The sequence below is a fragment of the Folsomia candida genome, unplaced genomic scaffold (genome assembly GCF_002217175.1).
Source record: "Folsomia candida strain VU population unplaced genomic scaffold, ASM221717v1 Fcan01_Sc020, whole genome shotgun sequence".
In the NCBI taxonomy this organism is placed as follows: Eukaryota; Metazoa; Arthropoda; class Collembola; order Entomobryomorpha; family Isotomidae; genus Folsomia; species Folsomia candida.
In genome coordinates this window covers 2,606,339-2,631,633 of record NW_019091212.1, presented here as the reverse complement: position 1 = coordinate 2,631,633, position 25,295 = coordinate 2,606,339, and the positions used below count along the sequence as shown (strand labels likewise).

The following is a 25,295-nucleotide window of genomic DNA, read 5'->3' as shown; positions in this document are numbered from 1 at the left end:
GTATACCCTCGACTATGTAGCCGTGATGATGCTGGTGATGATGATGATACACACACATCTACTTTGTGTGACTGCCCTGATTTTGATTCTAATTCTAGTCCCCATATTTATCACCCTCGTCGTCGTCAGAGATTGTCAACTCACTAACCGAATTCTCCACCACGAAATGCTTTCCTACTAAATACCAACAACATCATCATATGCATGCCATTATGCACCATCACACGGCTCCTACTTTGTCTTCATCAGGTGTTTCGTATGCATGACCTTGTTCACTTGGGCTGCTGTTATACGCACTCGTTCGCATCTTATTCCCTCCATTTCGTGAAGATATTTTATAAATAATGTCATAAAATGATGGAGAATGCGGAGTGAAAGAGATGCAGCCAAAAAATTGGGGGAAACTGAAAACAAGGAGCAAAAAGAGAGTATCGAACAGGTCGAGAGATTTATTGACGTCGGAAGGAAATAAGAGAATTATTTCGTAATGAAATAATCAGCAGCCATAAAAAGATACAAAGTTGGTCAAAGACTTTCCTCGTCATCATCATCATCATGCTTTCCTCCGACCACGCACAACTAGGGCAGCAACCACCACCACCACCGCTCATTGTCGTTTTCCTCTCCTCCCAATCTTTTAATCTTGTTCATATTTACAACGCCTTCACAATTAATTAAAATGAAATCTCCAAGTTTGCCAGGAGAAGGAGTTACAGCTCCCTACTCACACTTTCGCCAACTGCGCTCTCGTGGCACGGCATTAACATAAAACTTTGGGGCTTTCCTAAAGTGGTGATGAGCTATAGGTAGTGCAAACTTACTTGCTAGCGGTGCAGAACAAAGGGACAAAAACTCACTTGGTCCAAGAAATGACACACTCTCCACAGGAAGAAAAGACGACGACGACGAAGACGACGACGACGACGAAGACGACGACGACAACGAGACGGCAATGTGGACAAAGTTTAGTTCTTCTTCTAATGTGTCACAGTTGTTCTTGTGTGAAACTTAACTTGTGTGAGGACGCCTCCGCCCATTATAAACTCAAGGGTGAACTAAGTGAGAACTAATTGTCACTTTCTCACTGTGTGTCCTCCACAGCTGCAGCGTCGTCTTGTGTGTAAAACAGCCCTACGAGAAGAATAGCACCAAGGGTCTCACTTTCCCCGACACGACTTTCTCTTTCACACACACTCTTTATCTGCCAGGCGTGGTTGCATTTATAATATGCGTGAGAAATGCTCATTATAAACTTTGGTAATCTTTCCCCATTACGTCGTCCGGTAGGTATAGTGCTGGTCGTGGTGATGACTGACTGAATGAATGACTGGGGTACTAGTTGCTCACATTATTATTATTATGATACTCCCTCATTATGAGTGAGACCGGAAGGGAAAGTTAGCAAGTCTCATCATCAACTACTACGATACAACGGGGTGAGTGAGCCGTGTGGCAAATAGTAATTCTCAAGTAACACACAAACAAGGAAGGAGAGCACCTTTTTTTCTCTTTAGAAAATAGTTTAGTTGCACAATGATGAAGACCAAGTTGAGATCAAGGTAACTGCTTGACAATGACATACACACACACAGAACGTAGTAGTCGTAGTAACAGAGTAGTAGTGTATCTAGCTTTGGTTTGTTTTATGACTCTGTCAACTTTCTCCAAGTTCACGAGCTACAAACTTTCTTGCTGTCTTTCTTTTTCTTGTATCTCTCGAATGAGAAGCAATGCACAAACAAGTAGGAGACGCGGCTGAAGAGGAAAGCTGTGTACGAGGAGGATAGCGATGAGATGATGCTTCTACTTGGCTCAAGTTCCACGAGAGCACTGATAAATGGGAAGAAAAACCCTGGCTTCACCGGCAAAACGGGTAAAGAGAGAGTAGAGTAGAACGAGAGGGGAAAAGTGAGCATGTGCTGCTTCTTGCCGTGTAAAGTGTACAGAATGCCCGTCTTATCCTCCTCCTGCGGTACGGAATAAAAGTGTGGTGTGCTCCTACCAATAACCCGGCCGTGTTTTGGCTCTTGTGGTCCAACTCTTTTTACTTTTATTCTGCAGCAGCGTCGTCGTCGTCGTTGTCGTCGTCGTCCCAGTACAGCGTTCTTTTTTGACTAAGTGAGTGACTTACTCCAATGTGGAAACAGTTGTGAAATAACGCTCGTGGCTGAAGTTGCTGCATTGCACTCTCTGACGACGAAAACGACGACGACGACTGACTGTGTTTGTTCTTTCAGCTTATCAGCATTCCGATGAACCAGTCGTAGTACTACCACTGCCACCACATGCCATGAAAAATCCGGGTTTGTCTCAGTTTATTTTAATGCGATCAAAAGCTTGCTGCTGCTGCTACATTACGATAATAACCTGCCTCAGGTTGGCGTGGTGGTGACCCAACCTGTAATAAATACGTGCATCTCAACCTCATAAATACCTGCATCCTCTCCTTCCCCCCAGTTCCTACCAATTTACATTTTATGCCCTTATAAATGTCGTAAAAGTTATTGTACGTACGAGGATCTTTGAAAAGGTGGATGGATCAGAGGAATCGCTCTCTGCATCCGACCATAGGAATAACATTGACAGATGCAATTAATTTAATTTGGACAGCAGCAGCTATCCATCGTCAACTCGCGGAAATCTGTCTGACAACTCCCCCGACCGACCGGACAGTGATTGGGAGACGAAAGGAACAAAAGAACCAGACCAAGAGCAGGAGCAGAGGATGAAATGAAATGGAACGGGGAGACACTGAGAATGAGGATTGACGGGCTATAGGCGCACCCAATGGACGTGATTGACACTATCGCCCCTGCTACTTTCACTCATCTGCCATCATATCATCTTATGAAAACATGGCCAACGAACTAATAACTGATGCGGCACCACCGCTGGGAGAGAATTATTATTATTTTTTCTCTCCCCACTTTCCACCCATGAACCAAACTTGGTGTGGGTTTGTGGTTGGTTAATAAGCTGTATGCACTTTAAAGGTCCGTTCCATATTTGATTGGATTTTTTCCCTTTCTCCCAAAAAGAAGTTGGCGAAACGAGGGAGGAAAGAAGTACGTATGTGAGTAAATGGAGCCCAAGGTGGGAGTTGCAGCTCCTTGGAACCCCTCATTTACGCACGATTACGTCCTGGTCAGCTATCCATCAAACAGTTTCAGCCACTGCCTTGGGGCCAGGCATGAATAAAATTAGCTTCCTCCAACATTTCACTTTAATGAATTCCAAGCTCTCCCAATTCGCAAAAGTATGAGAGAGTATCAATTGATTAGAAAATAAGTGGTCCGTGTTTTCTCATTTTGCCGGACATGCAACAAGGCTGGGTCGTCGTCGATGTCGACGTCGTGTTGTAGGTTCTACTACAAGTTGGGCAATAGTGCTGGTTCTGGTAGTATTGGGCGATTGCGACGCAAATAGCTCAAATGTATGGACGATGAAGATTGTGATATTAGAATTAGTGTTCGTTCGTAACATGAAATGAAAGGAAGACATCGCCCTTGCGAATTTCCTTTTATAAACGCTCCAAATTACGGGGAAGACTAATTTTAGACGGTTTCGGGTGAAATGCAGCGTCAAGTTTTGACATAACTTGATAGCCTTGGCTGATGAAACTTGAGACTTTTCGCTATCATCACGTGTACACTAATGTACATGCACAGCACACATCTGCACACGGAGCAGTGTGGAGAGAAAGTGGAAAGGGAAAGTGGAACAAAACATGAAAACGGGACTGGAACGACATGCTGCAGGAGTTTTCAGAGTCACAACAACCACCGAGTAAGAGAAAATTAAGCTATGAGTTTACCAAGGTCTCTGTATTACAATTCTTCATACCCGAGTAATGCACAATCCGGGTAGTCTAGCAGTCTGTGGAATTGGAATACCCGGGTAGAAAAAGAGAATCGATAAAATCGAACAATCATGTGGACAATGTTGATCCAACTTATTCTTGGACTTGTCAAAATTGGACCACTTTAGTTAAGAAAATTTAATTGGGCAAGTCTAATCTAAAATCTAACCTAAATTGATTGGTCTTACCGTGAACGTAAAGATATCCACACATAATTCAAAAATTCATAGTTTTCAAAGTTGATTAGTGGTCTGGCGGAGTAGGCAAAAATGCATTGGGAAAGAGAATCATCATTACTGTAAGTAATCTTAACAATTTAATGTCAATTTCACCCCCATGGAAATAGTTTTCTCCACACTGTGACGCACATCTGGACAAATTGTATAAATACCATTCATTTATTATTGCCTAGAATTTTGAAGAGTTGAAGTCAATTTCATTAAGCAGTCCCCATCTCTCTCCTCTCACATTGTGGTCATTCTTCACCGATGGACTCTGAAACACTTCCGGTACGAAAACCTCCCAAAGAAGTCGGGAAAGTGAAACCACAACGAAATCAACAACAACAACAACGAGGAAAGAGTGACGAGGTGACCAAGATGAACACACTCAATGAGAAGAAGAAGATGATGATGGTGGGGGGTGGGGACAGTGAGGATGACGTTAGTTTGATGGACGAGACGCCACCACCCGAGGCTGCCCTCCTCATCAAACCCATCGCTATCGACCCCACCAAGGACTTTTACAGTTCCACGGGTCGACCCGTCTCTCCCGTCCAGTTCCCACCATCATCCGCCGTGGGCGATGAGGTCGACGTCGCAGTACCTGTAACGACTATGCAACCGAATAAAGTTAACCCTACGACGACATCAACTATAGAACGGTCGGCCGGAAAGATGGAAGAGAGCACAAGTGTTGGTAGTGTTGGTGCAGGTGTGATACAAGGGCGTAGTTCTGGCGCCTCCGAAAGAGTCAAGGTCGTCATCAGAAGTCGTCCGTTGAGTGAGAAAGAAGAGACTGAGGGGCATGAGAGGTAATTAATATTTTGAGCTTAAATTGTGTCAAATATACTCACATTGTGATGCATAATTTGTGCACGACTAGCGTGGTTCAAGTTCATCCTGACCGGAACGAGGTGGAGGTCAGACGCCTAAAATCTAACGCTGGGGACATATCAGAATCCAAGGTTTTTGTGTTTGATGCCGTATTTGATGCTCGGTGAGGGATATTGACAAATAGTAGTACAAATAGTACAAAAAGTAGTAAGATTAAGAGCTAATTTGGGTCTTCTCTTTATAGAACTTCGCAACTAGACTTGTATAATATAGCATTTGCTCCCTTGGTGGATTCTGTTCTGCAAGGTTTCAACGGGACAATTTTCGCCTATGGTCAAACTGGGACCGGGAAGACGTATACGATGGAAGGTGAGCTAATAATTAGTGTAATATAGGTATGCATATCAACAATATATGGAATCGTGACGAAAATAATTCCAGGTGTACGAGAAAAAGAGTCCGAACACGGCGTCATTCCCAACACCTTTCGCCACATATTTGCCCACGTAGCTGAAAACTCGACGAAGCAATACCTCATCCGCGCCTCCTATCTCGAAATCTACCAAGAAGACATCCGCGACCTGCTCAGCAAAGACCGGAAGCAGCAGCGCGAGCTCCGCGAAAATCCCACGAGCGGGGTCTACGTTAAAGACCTTTCAACCCACTTGTGCAGCAACTTGAGTGAAATCAACGACCTCATGACGAGAGGGAACAAAAACCGAGCCGTGGGTGCTACCAACATGAATGAACACAGCTCTCGTTCCCATGCTCGTGAGTCGAACCACAATTTAAATACATTTTTTGATAGTCTTTACACTAAATATGTACTAATAATCGAATATAAATACAAATTTGTTACACAGTTTTCATGGTCACGATTGAAATGTCCGAGAAGTGGGCCGATGGTCGGAACCACTTTAAAGTGGGTAAGCTCAACCTTGTCGACCTGGCAGGATCTGAACGACAAGGGAAAACTGGTGCGGTCGGGGACAGATTCAAGGAAGCGACCAAGATCAACTTGTCCCTCTCAGCACTCGGAAATGTCATTGCTGCTCTCGTGGATGCCAAATCAACCCACATTCCTTATCGAGACTCCAAGTTGACCCGACTCCTCCAAGACTCCTTGGGCGGAAACTCTCGTACAATCATGGTGGCCACGATAGGACCTGCCAGCTTCAACTGGGAGGAGACCATCACCACGCTTAGATATGCCTCTCGGGCCAAGAAAATTAAAAATAAGCCAAAAGTCAACGAGGATCCAAAGGACGCCTTGTTACGCCAATATCAAGAGGAAATTGAACGCCTTCGTGTCGAATTGGAGCAGAAAAAGGCTCGCCAAACTAGTACGCATCATGCTCACCAATCTGATAATCTTGATCCAACAAAACCCCGACAAAGAAAATCTAATCAACAACGATCTGATCCCGATCGCCCCACTTCTGAAGAGGTCAGTGCTGAGGAGGAGGAGCGTCTTAGAGAACTGGCCGCCATGTTGGAACCTTACGGCCTTGACCCCACCACCGACCCAAGTGTCATCATGGAGAAGTTGGCCGAGCGGAGGAAAGAACTCCTTCAGGACAACTTGACCATGAAGGTGGAGAAGGACATGCTGCTGGGGAAGTTGGACGAAACTGAGAGTCTGGTAAGGAACACGGAGGAGGAATGTTCCAAACTGAGCGAGCGGATCGGGTGGTTGGAAAGCAAGGTGTTGACCGGGGGAAAAGATCTCGTCGACCATACGAACGAGCAGAAGAAACTCCTGCAGTCGAAACAGGCCGAATTGGCGGAGCAGTTGGAGCGCTACGAGGAGATGAGGAAGCGTTTGGAGGAAGAAGAGTTGACGATGGAAGAACTCAGAGTGAATGCGGACGCCTTCGAGAATGAACTTCAAGCCAAGTCGCGCAAATACAAGAAGCTCACTAACAGATGCACATCCCTTAAAGATGAGACCGAGAAGGCGCACGACAATCATTCCTCAAACATGAGGGAACTAGAGACAATGTTGATGGAGCTTAAAAAGTGAGTTTTTTTATTTATTTTAAACACAATGTGTTTATTTTTCCTTACTAAATTGAATTTATGAATTTGCAGAGAGTTCGCCTTAAAAAACGTTATCATTGACAACTTTATCCCTCTCTCGTCCCGGAAACTTATGGAAAAGCGGATGCGGTGGGATGAGGCTGAGCAGAGCTATAGACTGGCCCCCATAGATGCTTCGAATGCCTTAGAACGACCTCCCGTCGACCGGGCCATGGTTCTTCCCCTTTTCAACATTTCTGACAGAGGGGAGGTCATCATGGTGAAAAACGTCCACTATTCCAACGAAAACATTCTCCAGTTGCACCCCGAACTTCCGCAGAGGAGGACACGAGACTACATCCCTCCATCGACGGATCCACTGCTCACCTCGCTCCTTAGGAGGGCCATTGATGAAATTGAGAGCGAAATAGTTGTGGACTGTGCCCCTCCGAGAAGACCAAACCGGTGGGTTTCCCATTGTTTTTGTAAAATCTATAAGTAAAATTTAGAAATTGAGAGATTATTTAATGTGCAGAATACCAACCGCAAAAATGCCCATGGCCGTGGACTACTTCAAACTAGGGGACAATCTGGTGCGACGCGTAAAATCCGCTCGACCTCCGGATGGGATTTTGTATAGAGACTTTGCTATTGTTAGTCGTACAAAATAGCTGCTCTATAAATTTGTAACCAGAATCTCACGCTTATCAAGTGCATATTATAATTTCAAACGCTCGTAATTCCAAATTTGTTCGTTCGTGACATGACCAAAATTTGTATCGGCTCTATAACGTTAAAACCATGTCGGCCAAGTTTGACCATTTTTTGCTCACTAACAAAACCATAATCTCATGCAATCCTTTATCAACGAGTATGTATTTTACATTCCAAAGAAATGTGCCTGATTTTTATACAAGAAATCACCGTATCTTTGTAATATAAAAAACGTATTATTATTCTTAAATGGTTTTAACAGGCAAGAAAATGTTATAGTTATTTATAAAAGTAATAATAATGCTACTGCTATGAACAATAATGATTTATTGGCACACAATAAATACGCAAAACTACCAACAGCTCAATAACTACTACTGCACTGCTAACTGCTACTACTACTTTTTTTCTTATTTTTATCACATCATTTTTATAATGTAGAAAAAACTGCTTGGTACTTGACATATATTTCTTAACTATTAGTCTCGTACAAACTACTCGCATTTAGTAATACGAGCACTTTTGTGAGCACCTGCATATCAGTAATGAGTGCAAATTTTGAAGTGACTGGGGTTTACATAATGCAGGTATCTGGACACTATCAGCAGAATATTTTGAGACAAAGATTAAAGAATGCGTCTTCAGTTGGTAAGTTTTTTTAAAGTATATTACATTATATTACATTTAGTTTTTGTAGTGCTTTAACAAGTTTTACCCCGATATATTCAGACTCTTAACCCGTACAGTAATTAATACATAATAATAATGCTATTATTACTATACAACCCCATTCCCTTGGCTCACAGGATAATTTTATCCCATACCCTTTCTCATTATTCCATACATATATATGTATTAAATAAATATGGTTTAGAGCATAAATAGTAAAAGTTAACAAAAAGAATGATAGGATAAAAAGCATTATGAGTTTTTTCTTCATTAGACATCACATTTCAAAATGACTTCTGAGTTATTATGTTATCTATTATTACATATATGCGGTTGTTGTATTGAAAATTAAATCCTGACTATTTTGTATAGCGTGGGAATAAGATGACCTCTCTCAGAAATTGGATGGATATCAAAGAACAAAATTAACAAATAGCATTATCAGTCCATAATATTGTTGATTGGCTGGCGGTGCGCGGGATTTCCTCCTACGCTGCACATTTCTCATTCAGCGACATGCAACGTGACCGGGTGTCGATTTAACAGCTCCTTCATGTTGATCTTGGCCCCAGCCGTTCGCAATGCTAGCCATACGCTAAGTATCAAAATTCCATAGATGGGAGGGATCGACGCCCAGTACATGTGATGACGATTGAACAGCGTCTATAAATTAGCAAATTAGTTGGAAATGAATATTTATCACTGAATAATTCATAAATAAATTTATTAAATATAATCATTTATCGTTTATGTATGTGCATATTAATATGTGATTTCTTTTACCAAAAATGATGCCCCAAAATGAAAGGCGACAACAGTCCCGATCAAAAAGTAATTCCGTTTGTCAACAGCATCAAAGAATATGACGTTCCAAGCCGTGTGAAGGAGAATAAAGGCGAGCGTAATGAGAGCCGACGTGACCAAAAATATTGGCGAATCTCCACCACCACGAATTCCTACGGTGCCAGGTCCCACAGAGTCAGCAAGGACGTTGATGAGAGCAAAGGCTCCGCTCATGATTCCAAATCCCAGGCCAGCAACTAATCCAGAATAATATAATTAGTACGTATATTTTGATATATAGAGAGCAAGATGGAGTTGGATATTAATGGTGTACCATAAGAAAGGATGTGTTTATTATCAATAAGCGCAGTGTCCGACTCTGTGACCTTTTTCAACCCACCCTCTGCCTTTCGAAGGATGAGGTAAATGAGGTAGCGGAAGACCTCTTGAAATATCACGGAGAATACGAGGGCAAACTCCAACGTTTCCTTTAGAGGGACTATAGCGAACCACCATGAAGATGACAACAGGAGAGAAAGGAGCCAGAAGAAGGCACTACAAAAAACAACATAGATTAATCCATTGCTTTAATTATATCTCTTATTGAATGGAATTGTGAATCGAATAACTAAATATGTAATAGTTACCTCGCGATGACAATGATAATTCTGACTGGGTCGTGCGCGATGGTGAAATAGCAAAGCGCAAACGGTGGTCCAAACGCGATGAAAGTGCAGCCAAAAAACTCCATGACCGTCATTTTGATTATGTGTGTGGTGTGAGTGTAGTAGTTAAGTTTAGTTGGGCGATTTTATAAAGCACAGGTTCAAGGTAAAGTAAGTATCAATCAACTGTTGAATTTTGGCGTAGTCTGCTTCTATCTTAACCCGGATTGTGACACAAGCAGTATATGTTTATTCTAATTAATAGGCCGATTTCAAGGTTTGATGTGATTTGTACAACAAACTTTAAAAAACAGATGAGTAATAAATATTGGATCGTCAAGCATAAAAAGTGTATCTGCTTGTCAAATCACCGGATTGCCTTAAATTCACGGTGCCCCGAACGAACGAGCACGAGGGAGGTTTGTACATTGAAAGAAAAACATTCCTCACGTCGCAGTTTCGTAAAGTTTCCTTGTCGATTTCACGTGCGAGGTGACCGTTTTTAAAGTTTTACATTTTAAGCTGTTTTAAGGTCAGACATGGACAACGCCAACCCTCGAATCCGGGCAAAGGTGGAGACTCGTGTGGTCACAGTGACTGATAAAAATGATGCTGTGGCAGACGAGATTGATAACAGAGAAGTTTTTGGTGAGATATAATATAAAACAGATTAAACCTCATTTAACTTAATCAAGATTGGTTTTGGTTATATGTTTTGTTTGTACAGACATGATTCGAGACATAAATGACCCGGAACACCCACTCACGCTGGAAGAGCTAAATGTTGTCGAACAGGATAAGTGCTTTGTGAGTTTAATACCTTTTTTGACCTTGGTTTAATACTTTGTTTGCTGTCTTACTGACAATTTCATAATGAAATTTTCATTGTTATCTAGGTGGACAACGAGGAGGAGACGGTGCGCATTGAATTCACTCCAACGATTCCACATTGCAGCATGGGTAAAAATTCTGTGAATTTATTCACTTGTTTGTCACTTGTACAAGTGAATAAATTCACTACTAAATTTTGGTTCTTGCCCTAATATTTAATATTGTTATGTCTATTCGCTAGCGACCCTTATCGGACTTTGCATTCGAGTCCAGCTTCTCAGATCACTCCCAGAGAGGTTCAAGGTGGATGTCGCCATTAGTCAAGGTAAAGGAATTGAGAAAGTTTTCCAAAGCCATCCTTTCCTTTGTGTTACTTTACTTGTATTGCGTTGTATTTCAGGAACGCACGCATCCGAAGTTGCAATCAATAAACAGTTGGCCGACAAAGAAAGAGTTGTAAGTACCTTAATGCAATTAATCGTCTACGAGATGTGGTTATTTTACTTATATATCCTTACAGGCCGCCGCACTTGAAAACTCGCATCTGATTGAAGTCGTAAATCAGTGTCTGGTTGCAAAAGGTTAATATTAACAAGTTGCAAACAAGGCTCGAGTCAAGCTGGTCTACACAATTATATAGGAAATACAAATTTAGTATATAAATTGACTTCTCAAATTTACCACTTTTATTTTAACTTGATCACGTCACGACAGATTTTACTCTGCCGTCATTATAACATTTGAAAAATGTATATTTATGGAAATAAAAAAATTTGGAAAAGATTATCATGATGATGGATGGCTAAAAATTATTTTAAAAAACACATGATAATGAGATGACATTTTTAATCGTAATATCGTAAGAGACATTCGGATAATAAAGGTTTTCTTATCAAATTAGGCTGATTGACGAGTCATGACTGATCTGATCCATGCTGTTGAGATAAACTTAGCAAAAACGGTTCAATCTCATTGAATATTAGACTTAGACAATTTTAAGTTTGGACATTATATTTATATTTATACGAACATATTCATTATGTATGCACTTAGGTATAGAGAACTGTTAATATATTCATGACTCTGGAGCGTTATCGTGGTTATCTGGATTGCGAGAATTGGGTGGATTTCCAATATTTAAGTTCAACTCGTCAGCAAGTTGTGGGTTATTGGCACGAATTGTATTAGCAATCTGCTGTCCCCTGCAGAACGAAAAAGTGAAATATCATAAATCATTACGTATTTACACAAAAATGAATTGACGTCCCAATCCGTAGGATCTCTTACATCATCATCAAATCCTGTAATCCAGGCATTTGTGGTGGAGCAGCAGCCTCAGTTGGTTGTTGTTGCTGCTGTTGTGGGGCTGCGGCTGAGTTTGGATTCATCAGACCTCCCATCAAATTTTGAATCCTTCAATTTAAGCAAATTATAAAAACTTTTTTATAAAGAACTATCTTTGTTTTTCGTACATATTGTTCATAGCCGGATCTCGAAGCATTTGAGAAGCCATATTCACAAGGTTCGGATTCCTCATCATGCTCTCTAATCCGCCCATAGGATTGTTAGGTTCAGCTGCCGCAGCCTCAGTCTGTGTTGCTTGTTGTGCGATCATGGATTGAGAATAACGCAAATTAGTCATATAACTCTCGTTGTTGGGTTCCAAAGCTAAAGCCTTCTTATAGCACATGATAGCCTCGATATGCATATTTCGACTTGAGTAAGTCACACTGTAAAATGAAACAAAAAATTGGAATTTTAATTTTATTGGAATTTTTCTAAGAAAAGTTCCAAATTTGTCAACATGCACTACTACTTACCCCATTCTTCCATACGCACGAGCATACTTTGGCTGGAGACGAATCGCAATTTGGCAATCCCTTAAAGATTGGTCAAATTGTTCTAATTTCATTGCAGCAGCAGCACGGTTGCAAAAATAGACAGAGTTTCGCCCATCCAGCTCAACAGCCCTGAATAAATGAATATATCGAATCATACAGTGTGTACAAATTATAACCAAGTGCAAAAGGACAAAGGTAAAACCTCACCTGTTGTAATTCCCCATGGCATCGCTGTAATTACTGTTCTTCATGGCATCATTTCCACGAGTCTTGAACTCTTCAGCTTGAGCCTTCTGCTCTTCCGTGGCCTCTGCTGGAAGAGGGTACTCTGGCCCAATGTCGATACCCTAAAATATATAAATCCACAAATTATGTAAACCATGAATGAATAACTAAACTTTGAACTTTTTGTTAAAAACAGTTACTCACCAAATACATGGTGTCATTCGCCGGCGTATCGCCACCACCGCGAGCCCCATCCGCCTCGTCATACAACTGTCGCAGTGTCTTGTGACCTGGAGATTGCTGCCGATCCTGACTTCCAATGCTAAATGCTGTCTCCAAGCATTGCAAGGCGACTTCCAAACTCTCCTTTGCATCCGTACTTGTCGATGCGAGATTATACTCCTCCCCCAAGAACTCCAAAATCCCGAGTACGATCCGTTTCTTTCTCGCGTCCATTTCTATTCCTTCTTGAGCAGTTCCGCTTGATCTACTTACTTCTTCGTACGTATTTTTTAAAATATTACGACGACGATAAGCAGTCAGCAACAGAACACGGAAGAGAATGAGAAATGAATCAGCCGGGACCTGAAAGATGAGAGACGGCGAGCTGTGGTTTCTACTGTTTGCCAGTGGTTTCTATTCTACTCGGCAGACGTGTGCCAATCAAATCCGGTGCGCAAGTTTTGAGGGGTCATCCACCGGCCCACGGTAAAAAGGTCACAACCTTCATTCGGGTTCAGGTGGGAATCGAGGTGGGTGTGACGAGAGGGTGCGGTTGTGGGAGTCAGTGCATGTACCATCCATTCACCCGGACGCTGGGGCAAGGTGAGAGGTGGTCGCCCCGCCAATTGAACTTGGTTTCTCCGGTTTACAGGGTTTGGAAGTGAAAATTTTAACCAGGAGTGAAAGCTCGGAAACGCGACTATTTTTCGCTGCAGTTAAATAATTATTCAAAGGAGCGGTTTGACCGGAATCTGGCAAGATGTCGATCGAAATTGAATCTACTGAGTAAGTTATTTTAGTCTGTAAACGTTTAATTGCCTTGATGTGCAATGCTCAGAAGCAAAACCTTATAATTTTATGCGCGTTTGTGAATTTATTTTATTTATTTGTTCAAAAATAAAATGTTATATGTTCCCCAGATTTCTAGCTACCTAGTCTAAGTCGCCGTTTTTACGAATTGATCACTTTTCATATATCTTTAAGGCTACTTGTTTGACGCATCTTTTTTCCAAACCCTCCTGTCAAAAGTAGTTTACTTGTTTGGTTATCTACTGTCTAAAATAGCTGTAATAATGACCCTGTAAATGTGGTATTTTGTCTTTTTTCTTCGCAGCATTATTCGTCTTATTCAGCAGTTTTTAAAAGAATCAAATCTGCAACGGAGTCTTCAGGCGATGCAGGAGGAGACAGGAGTCTCATTGAATACGGTAGACAGCGTGGAGAGTTTTTCTGCAGATATTACAAATGGACATTGGGACATTGTTCTTAAAGTGACGCAGTCCCTTAAACTTCCCGACAAAAAGTTGATTGATCTTTATGAGCAGGTGACTAAAACTTTTTATTTATTCAAGCAATAAATGGTATGCGAAGTAGTAATTTGTTTAAATATGTAGGTTGTTATCGAATTGATCGAGTTGCGAGAATTGGGTGCTGCTAGGTCCCTTTTGCGACAAACTGATCCTATGATCATGATGAAACAAAGCGAGCCGGAGCGATATATGCACTTGGGTAAATAATTGACATAGTTGTTTTAATGAAGCGTATGTTATACTGGTTGGTTACTCTCCAGAAAACCTACTGGCAAGGTCATATTTTGATCCTCGAGAAGCATACTTGGAAGGGAGTGGGAAGGAAAAACGACGAGCTGCAATCGCCCAAGCATTATCTGGCGAAGTGTCTGTCGTTCCACCGTCTAGATTGTTGGCCTTGTTGGCACAAGCATTAAAGTGGCAGCAACACCAAGGACTCCTTCCTCCTGGCACTGCAATTGATTTGTTCCGTGGGAAAGCATCAATGAAGGAGCAGGAAGATGAGAGATATCCAACTCAGATGGTCAAACAAATCAAGTTTACTCAGAAAAATCATGTCGAATGTGCAAAATTCTCTCAAGATGGGCAATATCTCGTGTCAGGCTCGGTAGACGGATTTATTGAAGTTTGGAACTTTACGACGGGAAAAATTCGAAAGGATCTCAAATACCAAGCTCAGGTTACTTACTACTGTTAATCAATTAATAAGCAAAGCTAAAATTAGTTAATTTGTAACTTGAATGTTTTTTCTTGTTCCTATTAAGGATAACTATATGATGATGGAAGAACCAGTTCTTTGCCTCACATTCAGCAGAGATTCCGAAATGTTAGCGTCAGGATCAGGAGCTGGAAAAATCAAGATTTGGAAAATAGCCACTGGACAATGCCTTCGTCGATTTGAAAAGGCTCATTCAAAAGGAGTAACAGCCATGCAATTTTCCAAGGATAACAGTCAAGTTGTCAGTTCGTCATTTGATCATACAATTCGGCTTCACGGATTGAAATCAGGAAAGTGCATCAAAGAATGGAGAGGACACACCTCATTCGTAAATGAGTTGGCATTCACTCAAGACACGCACAACATTATCAGCGCGTCCTCAGACGGAACCATTAAAATTTGGGGAATGAAAGGCACTGAAGCCATCCATACATTCAAATCGCTGGGTGGGACTGGAGCTGTTGATATTCCGATAAATACGATTGCCATCCTTCCAAAGAACCCAGATCATTTTGTTGTCTGTAATCGATCAAACACAGTTGTTATCATGAATATGCAAGGACAGGTATGTTTATATTTGCATTTTACAAGCAAGCAATCTATTGAATTCACAATATGTATTCTAATTAAATAATTTCCCATATGTATTCAGATTGTCAAGTCATTTACAAGTGGTAAAAGAGAAGGAGGAGATTTCGTCTGTGCTACTATTTCACCCCGTGGAGAGTGGATTTATTGCGTTGGGGAGGACAAAGTTCTCTACTGTTTTTCCGTTGCAACTGGAAAACTGGAAAGAACATTGACGGTGAGATACAAAATTGTGCACATTTGACTTCTTCATTGATTGTTTACATATTTGATTTTCAACTCTAAAGGTTCACGATAAAGATGTGATTGGAATTAACCATCATCCTCACCAAAACTTGATTTGTACATACAGCGAGGACGCCACTCTAAAACTTTGGAAACCATAACCGATTCTTATTTTATTTTAAAACAACATAAGATTACATGTCTTGTATATCGTGTGTGTGCAGTAGAATTAGATTAAACTTACCTTCGTCTGACCTTAAACAATTAATTATTTCGTAAATTTTCTATGAAGCTTGTTTTTATGTGAACCATAGTAAACTAAATAAATCAATTTTGTTTGTTATAATTGTCTTTAAGCGAGGAAAATTTTATTAATTTCATTCGTCAAGAATCAAACAACTGGGATCTGAAATAAAATGTAAATGCAAATAATGCACATTTAGCTACATAAATTAACTAACTCGTAAAAGAAGTAAATGGTGCAAGTAACGCTATGATTTTAGTGTGTATTCACCTACACTGTAGGGGAATCTGGAACTGTGTTGTTTACAGAGCCGAGTTGTTGGTTGGGGTGAGTCTGCTTCCTTTACTTCTCAGTCATCACATTCTCTCATCTCATTCAGTACATTTGACATTAACATTTCATGTCATCTGCCTAATTGTACTACCATTTGTTTAGGTGTCAGACCACAGTACATAAATTGACACAAAGTGTTTAAAGCAGTCTCTCTTGGACAAGGATTGATTAAATGCCTGGGTTGGATTGGGTGTGCCATCAACAGTCGGCTTATTTTAGACTGTCAATACTTGTGTTAAGTTGTGTTATATTCACCATTTATGACTAAGAAGTTGGTTGCGACTTGTGTATAAGTGTGGACACCGTATTCTAAATCTAAAAGGAGAATCGAATATAATAAGAACTCTAGTAAAATGGACGTCCAAGTCCAAAAGTTGGCTGAAAAACTGACAATTCTTAACGACCGGGGGGTTGGATTGCTTACCCGGTTGTATAACATCAAAAAGGTAAAGTAGAAATGATAATAGTTTAGGCTAAATAAGCTTACCTAATTACTGTTTGTTAATACTTCCGATTAATTCAGGCGTGTGGAGATGCAAAATCAAAACCCGGCTTCTTATCGGAAAAAACTCTAGAGTCGTCAATTAAACATATTATCAAGAGGTTTCCCAACATCGACATTAAACAAGTAAAGATTAATTAGCGTTATTAATTTTCTAGTATAAAATATGGCGAAAAGTAAAATGTCTAATTTTTGTCTGTGTCAGGTACAAAATATTGGACACTATCGGGCAGAGATTAACAAGACGTTGCAGTTGTACTATTATACATTTGTGGACTTGTTGGATTTCAAGGACCACGTATCCGAACTTTTTACAATAATGGACGCCTGTCAAGTAGAACTTGATATTGTGAGTATTGGAATTGAATCTATAAAGTGAATTAAGTTGTATTTGTTTTATAATTTGATCCTTATTCCGTAGACCCTAAACTTTGACTTGACCAAGGGATATTTGGACCTAGTTGTTACTTTTGTGACGTTAATGGTTCTGCTCTCGCGTGTTGAAGATCGTAAGGCTGTTCTGGGCCTGTTTCACGTAGCTCATGAAATGGCAAATAACTCGCCGTACGCTAAATTCTTTGTTTAAATATTTGTACAACTCATCGACTTAATTTAAATTTATTTTAATCTAGTGACTCCAGTTTCCCAAGACTTGGACAGATGATTTTAGAGTATGATCCTCCCTTAAAAAAACTCTCGGACGAATTTGGTCCACACAATAAACTCCTCGTCCGTGCACTTATTTCTCTGCAGAATATTTACCTCAGGAGAAATTTGGATGCTGATACGTTGAGGTGATTTTACGATTTTGACATTACGACGACGAATGTGAAGTTATTTACTAACCTTGTCTCTTTAATGATAGGAAAAAACAAATGCTTAGTCTCACCGCCCAACCAGGATATTTGCTGATCCCAGCAAGGACGGATACAACTCCGTGCGAATATTTATCCCTGGATTTGATGGAACGATGGATAATTTGTATAAACATACACCAATTCCTATCACCAATTTGAGAAATGCAATAAGTTCTGTAATTTTCTTTGTAGTTGGGTTTCTCCTCTGTCATCACGTTCTAAATTCTCAACAATCGCCGGCGGATGAAATGTGGCTGTCAGCATTGCGGTCGTCCTGGGTGGTGACGTTGTTCCGGGATGAGGTTCTCCACACCCATTCTTATGTTATTGGTTTCTTCGACACGATCAAGGGATACAATAAGAGAATTTCGGAAGTGAAGGACGCGTACACTTATGCTGTTCAGAATGCGTGAGTATTCATTTACTCATCCAATTTATCTATTAAAATGCGTCAATCATTAAAGGACATGTTATTTGTCGCGGATATTTGATATTTCATAGCTTTGATTTTTATGCCTGGTTATGTGGTTAGCAGAGCATGTATCTAAAAATGTGTACAGAACTAACATGGTGATTGCATTTCATATATAGGAGCTGAAAAAAGAAAAACTAGATTCTTAAAATTGTGTGTAATGTTTTATCCAATAACTCCATCAATTTAAATTTTTGTATCGTGCAGAGCGTTGATGCACCGTGAGAGGAGAAAATTTTATCGGACCGCATTAAAAGAGATGGCACTCATCATGACCGATCAACCAGGACTGTTGGGACCCAAGGTGCGTATAATATGAAAACATTATTTTATGGCTTCTCTCAACATCTGGACTTATCAAATATCGATGTATTTCTTTAGGCTCTGTATGTCTTTATGGGATTGTGTTACGCCAGAGATGAAGTGGTTTGGCTTATCCGGCATCATGATAACCCTCCCCAGCACAAAGGCAAGTCTAAAGCGACGGAAGATCTGACGGATAGACAACTTCCAGAGTTACTCTTTCACATGGAGGAACTACGTGGTAAGACTGAGCTTTTTAATGTCTTTTATTCTGCAAAGTGCCACCTACTATGTACATCTCTTGCATGGAATTTGTGGTGTGGGACTAACCCTTAGGATTAGTGATCAGTAGAGCCAGACCCTATCTCCTACCTTCACAAAGGGGAGACTTAGCACTCACCAAAAAAATCTTTTATGACAGAACTAAAGTAAATAAGTGAACATAAAAGAAAAGGTTGAATGAGGCTCGAGGAACGGTGGAACTGGTTTCCTGTTGGAAGCTGGAGAATGGAGCATAAAAAAGTCACTTTGCACGAGAAAACAGAAATAGTGACCAACTACCCATAACCGTAGCCTGGCTAGCTCAGTCGGTAGAGCACGAGACTCTTAATCTCGGGGTCGTGGGTTCGAGCCCCACGTTGGGCGCTACTTTTTTGCAACTTTTCCTTCCATTTTTTAATTGTAGGTTCATCTTTAAAATTAATTCCAACTAATTAATTATTAATCTAATCTCTCCTTTTAATCAATTTTTTATCTTTGCTTAATATAAATCATTCGTAAAAATACAGATATAACCAAACTATTTAAATTAACATTAAAAACCTACTTCGGGTATTCATTTGGATGCGTAGTGCTCTGCAATTCTAAGTCATTCTTACTTTAGCCCCACCTGACCAGGGGGTGATGCGGGGTCATGGGTTTCGACTACCATAATTTTCTTAAAAATTTTGACATCGGCCGAAAAATTTCAATGATATCATTTTCCTTAATATATTGTATTCTTATTTTATTCAAATTGTCAGTTCTGTAATTTATTTAAAATACCTTAAATTATTTAATAAATTATGCGATAATGAATATTGAGGTCTCAGAATTTAATGTATGTTTTTATTGCATATTTGCAGCACTGGTACGAAAGTACAGTCAAGTAATTCAACGGTATTACGTCCAGTATTTATCATGCTATGATGGACCCGCATTGGGACAACTTTTACCCAATTTTGCAAAATTGGAAACCGAATCAATGATATTGGGGTCCATTTACAACACAATTTCCAGCTTATCTGTTAAACAAGGTTTGTTAATTTTGCCTGGATTTCATGTGAATATTACTTGCATTTTCTTATATATATGTTTCAAATTTTCAGTTGAAGACAACGAAATATTTGACTTCCGGGGTCTGAGGTTAGACTGGTACAGATTGCAGTCATTCCTTGCGCACTCTGTAGGTCGAATTCAAGGGCTATCCTATCTAATGAACACGACCGTTTTTCACCTCAAGTTGGTTGACTATCAAGATGAATTATTGCTAGAAACATCGGACCTGTCCCTTTTATGGTACGTATAATTTTGAATTTAGTGATGTGTTGAAATATTTATTGTGATATGGTTTTAATAAGTTTGTTTGTTCTTTATTCTATTCTCCAGTTTTTATAATCGGATATTTGAAGACCAGTTTCATATGTGTTTGGAATTTCCTGCTCAAAACCGATATATTGTTTCATTCCCACTGATATGCAGTCACTTCCAAAATTGCACGCATGAAATGTGTCCAGAAGAGGTAGACGAGAAGCCAAGTTTGTTTAGAGTTGTGAAAACATTAATTACATGTTAGATAATTTTACCATTCTTCTTTTCAGCGTCACCATATTCGAGAGCGCAGTTTATCTGTGGTTAATGTGTTTCTGGAGGAAATGGCAAAGGAAGCTAAAAATATTATCACGACAATATGTGACGAGCAATGCACCCTTACTGACAAGGTTTGCATTTCATAATTTTGGAGCGCTTGTTTTACATTTGTCTACATTAAATTTATCCTCTATAGTTACTTCCAAAGCATTGTGCATCCCTGATTGAGCAACATCTACACCGGAAAAAAGGGAAAGATACTGCCAAAAGGAAACTACTGGCTGAAGTCTGTAGACCTGGAATTGAGAGTTTCCGGAAAACGAGGGAAGATCTAACCACGTAAGAAGACATGCATAATTTGGTTTCAAGTTATAAAAATTTGACTTTTTTCTAACTCGGTCTTTAATTATAAATATTATTATTTCGTACAGAATGGATAAGCTACATATGGCATTGACCGAGCTATGCTATGCTATAAATTATTGTCCTTCTATTTCTGTCTGGGAGTATACTTTCGGTAAGTAACATTTACAAAATTATGAAATGTTATGTTCATTTTTTAAATTTTTGTAGCTCCGAAGGAATATCTTCACCAGCACCTGGAAAGTCGGTTTGCCAAAGCTTTGGTGGGGATGGTGATGTACAATGCAGAAACTAACGAAATTGCAAAACCATCAGAACTTCTTGCCAGTGTCCGAACGTACATGAATGTTCTTCAAACAGCTGAAAATTATGGTATGGACATTGATCTATTTTGACAGTATCTATATCAATTTTATTACATATTATCCTCCCGAATTTGCAGTTCACTTGGATATGACCAGAGTGTTTAACAACGTCCTGCTTCAACAGACTCAGCAACAAGACTCTCACGGAGATAAAACCGTAGCAGCCTTGTATCAGCAATGGTACACTGAAATATTGCTTCGAAGGGTGAGCACGGGAATCATAACATTTTCCCCAAATCAGCGAGCGTTCGTCAGTCTTACTGCCGAAGGGGCGTTGCCATTTAGTGCGGAAGAATTTACAGATGTCACGGAACTACGGGCTTTGGCCGAGCTGATTGGTCCATATGGGATGAAACATATGAATGAGACCCTCATGTGGCAAATTACAAGCCAACTGACGGAATTAAAGGTGAGGAGGAATATTAAATCCTTTTAGCTACAAAAATGAATATAAATTTTAAGGTCGTAGTCAGAATAAACTAACACATTCTGTATTCCCAGAAAATGGTGGCCACAAACAAAGAAACACTGATGGCTCTAAGAACAAATTTTGATAAGCCAGAATTGATGAAGGAACTTTCACGAAAATTATCAAGTAAATAAATCTTATGATCTTCATGTACAAGGAAGGAACTTAAGATTGGACAAACTTTTGTCTCCAATAGATGCTGAAAACGTATTGTCAAGAATGACAATCATCGGAATGATTCTGAGATTTCAACAGTTAACACAAGAAGCAATGCATGACGTTTTGATAGATCGGATACCATTTTTGTTATCATCCATACTGGATTTCCATGAGCACGCTCCAAATGGAGAGTCAATGGTAATTAGCTCAATCCTTTACAACACATAAAGTCTTGGTCGTTTCGTTTGCCATAAGTTAAAGATTGCTACGTTGATTTACAGAACGTGGCGGAAATGGCATCTGCAGCAGGCATCCCACAAAAAATTGACCCGACTTTGGTCCAAACTCTTCGTCTGCAGAAAAATGGTAAATTCCGTATTTTTTTAATAATCGTAATTTTCAGCTCATAATATAATTTCTTTCAGACGGAAATGAAGAAGAATATGCGCTCTCATGTCTGCTGATGGTATTTGTTGCCGTTTCAATTCCAAAACTGGCAAGACAAGATGCTTCAGTGTACCGAGCCTCTTTGGAAGCTCATTCGAATAACATTCACTGCCTGGCTGCCGCAGTAAACTCAATTTTCGGTGCCTTGTTTACAATATATGGACAAAATGATGTGGAAGATCGTCTCAAGGAGTTTCTTGCGGTTCGTGCTAAACAATTTTATCTTCCATGCTTTCTTTCATACAATAATAAGTTGTTTAAAACTTATAGTTGGCCTCCTCAAGTTTACTGCGCCTGGGTCAAGAAGAGGAAAAGGAGGCTGTGAAAAACAGAGAATCCGTTTACCTGCTATTGGACATGGTATGCATATTGTAGTTAATGTTGTTGTATTTAATCTTCTAATGTCAATTTTGTTGACTTCAGATTGTCCAAGAATCTCCATTTTTGACCTACGACCTCCTGGAATCATGCTTCCCATTTGCACTCATTCGTAACGCCTTCCATGCTGTTTACAAGCAAGAACATTCCCAGGGGATGTAATTCCAAGATAATGTTTCCTCTATCTAGGACGTAATTCTCTTAATTCTTATCCTTTAAGAAGAATTGAATGCATTGCATTGTCCGGGAAGCACAACACTATGTTGTTGTTTTGTTACCTACACGATTCCATACACATTTGTTCTTTAGCTCATACTGCTGTCTCTGATACCTGCTGTTGACATACTTCCATAGTAGCTTTTTAGGGTTTGTACAACTTTCATACGCATTTTTACCCACAATTTTCTACTAATGTGAAAAAATATCTTGACGCTTTACTTATCGAAACTACGTTACGTTATGTTTAAAATGCCAGATTTTAATGCCCTTTCAGCATTTTACAAAATGATAATTTTTGGAATGACCCCCATTGGTCATCCACTGGTCCATCTCCAAACTCATTCAAGGCCTTGTGGAGATACACATTTTAACAAGAAGTTGGTTAAAATCGGTTCAGTGGTCCGTCAGGTTGCGGACACGCAAGAAATATGATTTAATACGCCATGACTTGGGCTAAAAATAGAAGAAAATTCTATCAAAATCGTTTGAAAAGGTTGGAAGGTAGCGAGGTAGTCATTCAATGTGACGACGCAAGTGAACTATCGCCACTGGGGGCTTCTACTATACAATGATGCACACTAAAGTACGCATCATATGAATATCGAAATTCTAGAAGGCAATACAACTTCGGTATAACTCCTCCCTACCCTAATGATCGGTTAATCTAGACTTCAGTAACTGCTATTAACTTCAGAGGGGGGCTCGTTGGGTTACGTAATTTCCAAATCCTCCCTTACTTGAAATTTATGCATATTGTAAAATTATATTTGTAACATTAGAAGTATAATATATATTAATACAAGTATAATATGTTTGCATGCAAATTGTTTAGATAGCTACAATGACGATACAGTTCAAAGCTTGTTGACCATTTTTTATTATTATCTAGATAATGTTTTTTACTAAATGTAAATACATAGTTCAGAACATGAACTAGTCGCCCGTGTAGTGCATAGGTAGGTAGTTTAAAAATGACATTATAATGACAAAATTAATAAACTAATTTTTTGAACTCTAATTTTCTACGTCCACCGACAATTAATTACTTTGAATCAGGTTTCATTAAGAGGTGTGAACACTGGCGTTTGGTTTGAATTCGTTGTTATCGTTGGCTCATTTCGACATATTATTGAAATTCGACGGTTTCGCGTTATTTTAGAAGTCTTGAAGGTAGAATCTGCATCTCCCAGAATCTCGTGAGTGAACTCGTACCGAGCAAAGTTCCTGTACACAGGAAATAAGTGCAAATCAGAATCAATATATTTAGAATTAGGAAATAGCTAATTACCTCATCATGTAAAGGGACAGTCGAGGTAGTAAAATATCACAGTAAAAATCTTTCTGAACTTCATGTCGCAATCGCATAACACAGTCAGAAAGTAAGCTAAGTCCAGCAATTGTATTCCCACAAAACTATAAAGAGTAATTATTCCAATAAACTTTAATGATACCAACCCATTAACCTAAGACCAAGTAAATATAATTGTAATCGGCAACAACTTACTCGTATACTATCAATATGAGGTTTAATCACTCCATTTTTAGCCAGATCTAAAATGTGAACTAGTTTAAGTTGAGGTACTTCAGGTGGAAATGCCAGTCCACGGATACGGTTAATTATGACTTCATTCTTCTTGTTCCATTTGCTCCTCTCCGTTTCTCTATATGAGTGAATAGCCTGAGGAAAAATAAATAATCATAATCCAATAATTATCCTTCATGATCATTGCAATTTTGTTAAATAAAGAAATAAATATTATATTCACATACATCATCCCAATGTGATTCCTCATAGTGCAACCGACTCAAGTAAGGTTCGATTTCCTTAAGAATTAATAATTCCTCCTCTCCCGAAATAAAATTGGGATAGACTAGCATCGTACTGACAAGTTTTGACCTCCACGACTCTGAACGTTTAAAGCTTTTGCTGAAATCAAAGTATTGGTCACTTCCCACCAGAAAATCACGACCACCAATGTTAATATCAATTATTTGCGGCGACGAGTTGGGATCTACTCCAACGGTTGGCGATGACGAACTCATGGACAGTTTTTTGACTGTACCACCGGTTGATGTTGTCGCATCGTCTTTGCTCCGGCAAAACCATCGTTTACTAATTTGCATCTGTTGGAGGGGTTTCATTAGCCGGGCAGGATGTTGGCGAATTTGTCCGAGCTGCGCCATTATTGTGCCGACACGACTTGCAATAATTTCATGATGATGACCGGATGACGAATAGCAATTGGATGGAACTTTATATAAATATCAGAACAAAGGAGGAATGATTAAATGAACATTTTATAAACCGTCTGTAAGTAGAATCTACTTAGTAGATGTATAAATGACTTGACGAGTATTTACCTTACCACCATGTTGACTGCCTCAATGTTTCAATCACCTTTTTAATTATGACAAGAAAGGTGCAGTTAAAGTTAAACAAAAACAACGAAACAAAAAGAGCAAATTGAATCGACGGAGAGAAAGTAGGACTTTTGAGTTGGAGACTTTCAACCATCCGCCAACCATCGCACTGCACAGCTCCATGACATTTTAGGCATACCCTACTTCAACTGTCATGCATGCCAATTTTGTTAATGAACGCCAGAACTCTT

General features: G+C 39.7%; 8 protein-coding genes and 1 non-coding gene across 17 annotated transcripts in view; 5 read left to right on the top strand and 4 right to left on the bottom strand.

The window, feature by feature from the left end:
- LOC110858018 overlaps nt 1-1,922 on the bottom strand; it is a 95,035-nt gene extending 93,113 nt beyond the window's left edge. For 7 of the 8 annotated variants that reach the window (XM_035858364.1, XM_035858365.1, XM_035858366.1 and 4 more), the window contains exon 1: nt 858-1,922. The gene's annotated coding sequence lies outside the window, so the exon portion shown is untranslated. Of the gene's footprint in view, nt 1-821 lie in introns of all 8 variants that reach the window. The other variant, XM_035858362.1, reaches the window with a different exon arrangement.
- Nucleotides 1,923-3,428: 1,506 nt separating this feature from the next.
- On the top strand, nt 3,429-8,004 carry LOC110858227 (kinesin-II 95 kDa subunit). The gene is made up of 8 exons (XM_035858449.1): nt 3,429-4,157; nt 4,272-4,892; nt 4,964-5,077; nt 5,159-5,283; nt 5,356-5,685; nt 5,778-6,933; nt 7,006-7,398; nt 7,469-8,004. The coding sequence occupies exons 2-8, from the start codon at nt 4,348-4,350 to the stop codon at nt 7,602-7,604; spliced, it is 2,799 nt and encodes a 932-aa protein (XP_035714342.1). The 5' UTR covers nt 3,429-4,157; nt 4,272-4,347; the 3' UTR covers nt 7,605-8,004.
- Nucleotides 7,865-10,108, bottom strand: LOC110858159 (gamma-secretase subunit Aph-1). The gene is made up of 4 exons (XM_022106837.2): nt 9,747-10,108; nt 9,434-9,654; nt 9,100-9,356; nt 7,865-8,979 (listed from the first exon to the last, which is right to left on the bottom strand). Exons 1-4 carry the CDS (start codon nt 9,857-9,859, stop codon nt 8,821-8,823), a joined length of 750 nt encoding a protein of 249 aa, XP_021962529.1. The 5' UTR covers nt 9,860-10,108; the 3' UTR covers nt 7,865-8,820.
- Nucleotides 10,109-10,174: 66 nt separating this feature from the next.
- LOC110858160 (MIP18 family protein galla-2) lies at nt 10,175-11,379 on the top strand. The gene is made up of 6 exons (XM_022106838.2): nt 10,175-10,412; nt 10,492-10,571; nt 10,661-10,724; nt 10,837-10,920; nt 10,996-11,051; nt 11,116-11,379. Exons 1-6 carry the CDS (start codon nt 10,304-10,306, stop codon nt 11,179-11,181), a joined length of 459 nt encoding a protein of 152 aa, XP_021962530.1. The 5' UTR covers nt 10,175-10,303; the 3' UTR covers nt 11,182-11,379.
- A 45-nt stretch (nt 11,380-11,424) lies between these two features.
- LOC110858158 (small glutamine-rich tetratricopeptide repeat-containing protein alpha) lies at nt 11,425-13,296 on the bottom strand. Its single transcript, XM_022106835.2, has 6 exons — nt 12,866-13,296; nt 12,644-12,783; nt 12,416-12,565; nt 12,068-12,325; nt 11,883-12,008; nt 11,425-11,797 (listed from the first exon to the last, which is right to left on the bottom strand). Exons 1-6 carry the CDS (start codon nt 13,115-13,117, stop codon nt 11,671-11,673), a joined length of 1,053 nt encoding a protein of 350 aa, XP_021962527.1. The 5' UTR covers nt 13,118-13,296; the 3' UTR covers nt 11,425-11,670.
- Nucleotides 13,297-13,555: 259 nt separating this feature from the next.
- On the top strand, nt 13,556-16,067 carry LOC110858157 (WD40 repeat-containing protein SMU1). The gene is made up of 7 exons (XM_022106834.2): nt 13,556-13,669; nt 13,998-14,208; nt 14,278-14,392; nt 14,454-14,872; nt 14,958-15,476; nt 15,564-15,716; nt 15,787-16,067. Exons 1-7 carry the CDS (start codon nt 13,644-13,646, stop codon nt 15,883-15,885), a joined length of 1,542 nt encoding a protein of 513 aa, XP_021962526.1. The 5' UTR covers nt 13,556-13,643; the 3' UTR covers nt 15,886-16,067.
- Nucleotides 16,068-16,169: 102 nt separating this feature from the next.
- LOC110857968 (membrane-associated protein Hem) lies at nt 16,170-23,701 on the top strand. The gene is made up of 24 exons (XM_022106582.2): nt 16,170-16,295; nt 16,404-16,747; nt 16,825-16,929; nt 17,009-17,152; nt 17,225-17,367; nt 17,436-17,597; nt 17,669-17,784; nt 17,853-18,069; nt 18,340-18,436; nt 18,514-18,676; nt 19,560-19,730; nt 19,803-19,992; nt 20,083-20,215; nt 20,295-20,414; nt 20,480-20,622; nt 20,715-20,800; nt 20,857-21,018; nt 21,089-21,420; nt 21,513-21,606; nt 21,677-21,837; nt 21,921-22,005; nt 22,065-22,288; nt 22,357-22,446; nt 22,510-23,701. The coding sequence occupies exons 2-24, from the start codon at nt 16,655-16,657 to the stop codon at nt 22,624-22,626; spliced, it is 3,348 nt and encodes a 1,115-aa protein (XP_021962274.1). The 5' UTR covers nt 16,170-16,295; nt 16,404-16,654; the 3' UTR covers nt 22,627-23,701.
- Nucleotides 19,008-19,080, top strand: Trnak-cuu. Its single transcript has one exon. It is a non-coding gene; the product is annotated as a tRNA-Lys (tRNA).
- On the bottom strand, nt 23,545-25,213 carry LOC110857969 (alpha-ketoglutarate-dependent dioxygenase alkB homolog 7, mitochondrial). 2 transcript variants are annotated; one of them, XM_035858451.1, is made up of 5 exons: nt 25,050-25,213; nt 24,454-24,935; nt 24,188-24,361; nt 23,972-24,096; nt 23,545-23,907 (listed from the first exon to the last, which is right to left on the bottom strand). In XM_035858451.1, exons 2-5 carry the CDS (start codon nt 24,865-24,867, stop codon nt 23,736-23,738), a joined length of 885 nt encoding a protein of 294 aa, XP_035714344.1. In that variant the 5' UTR covers nt 24,868-24,935; nt 25,050-25,213; the 3' UTR covers nt 23,545-23,735. The 2 variants fall into 2 exon arrangements, with proteins under 2 accessions (XP_035714344.1, XP_021962275.1); XM_022106583.2 differs by having other exon boundaries at nt 25,045-25,212.
- Nucleotides 25,214-25,295: the final 82 nt, after the last annotated feature.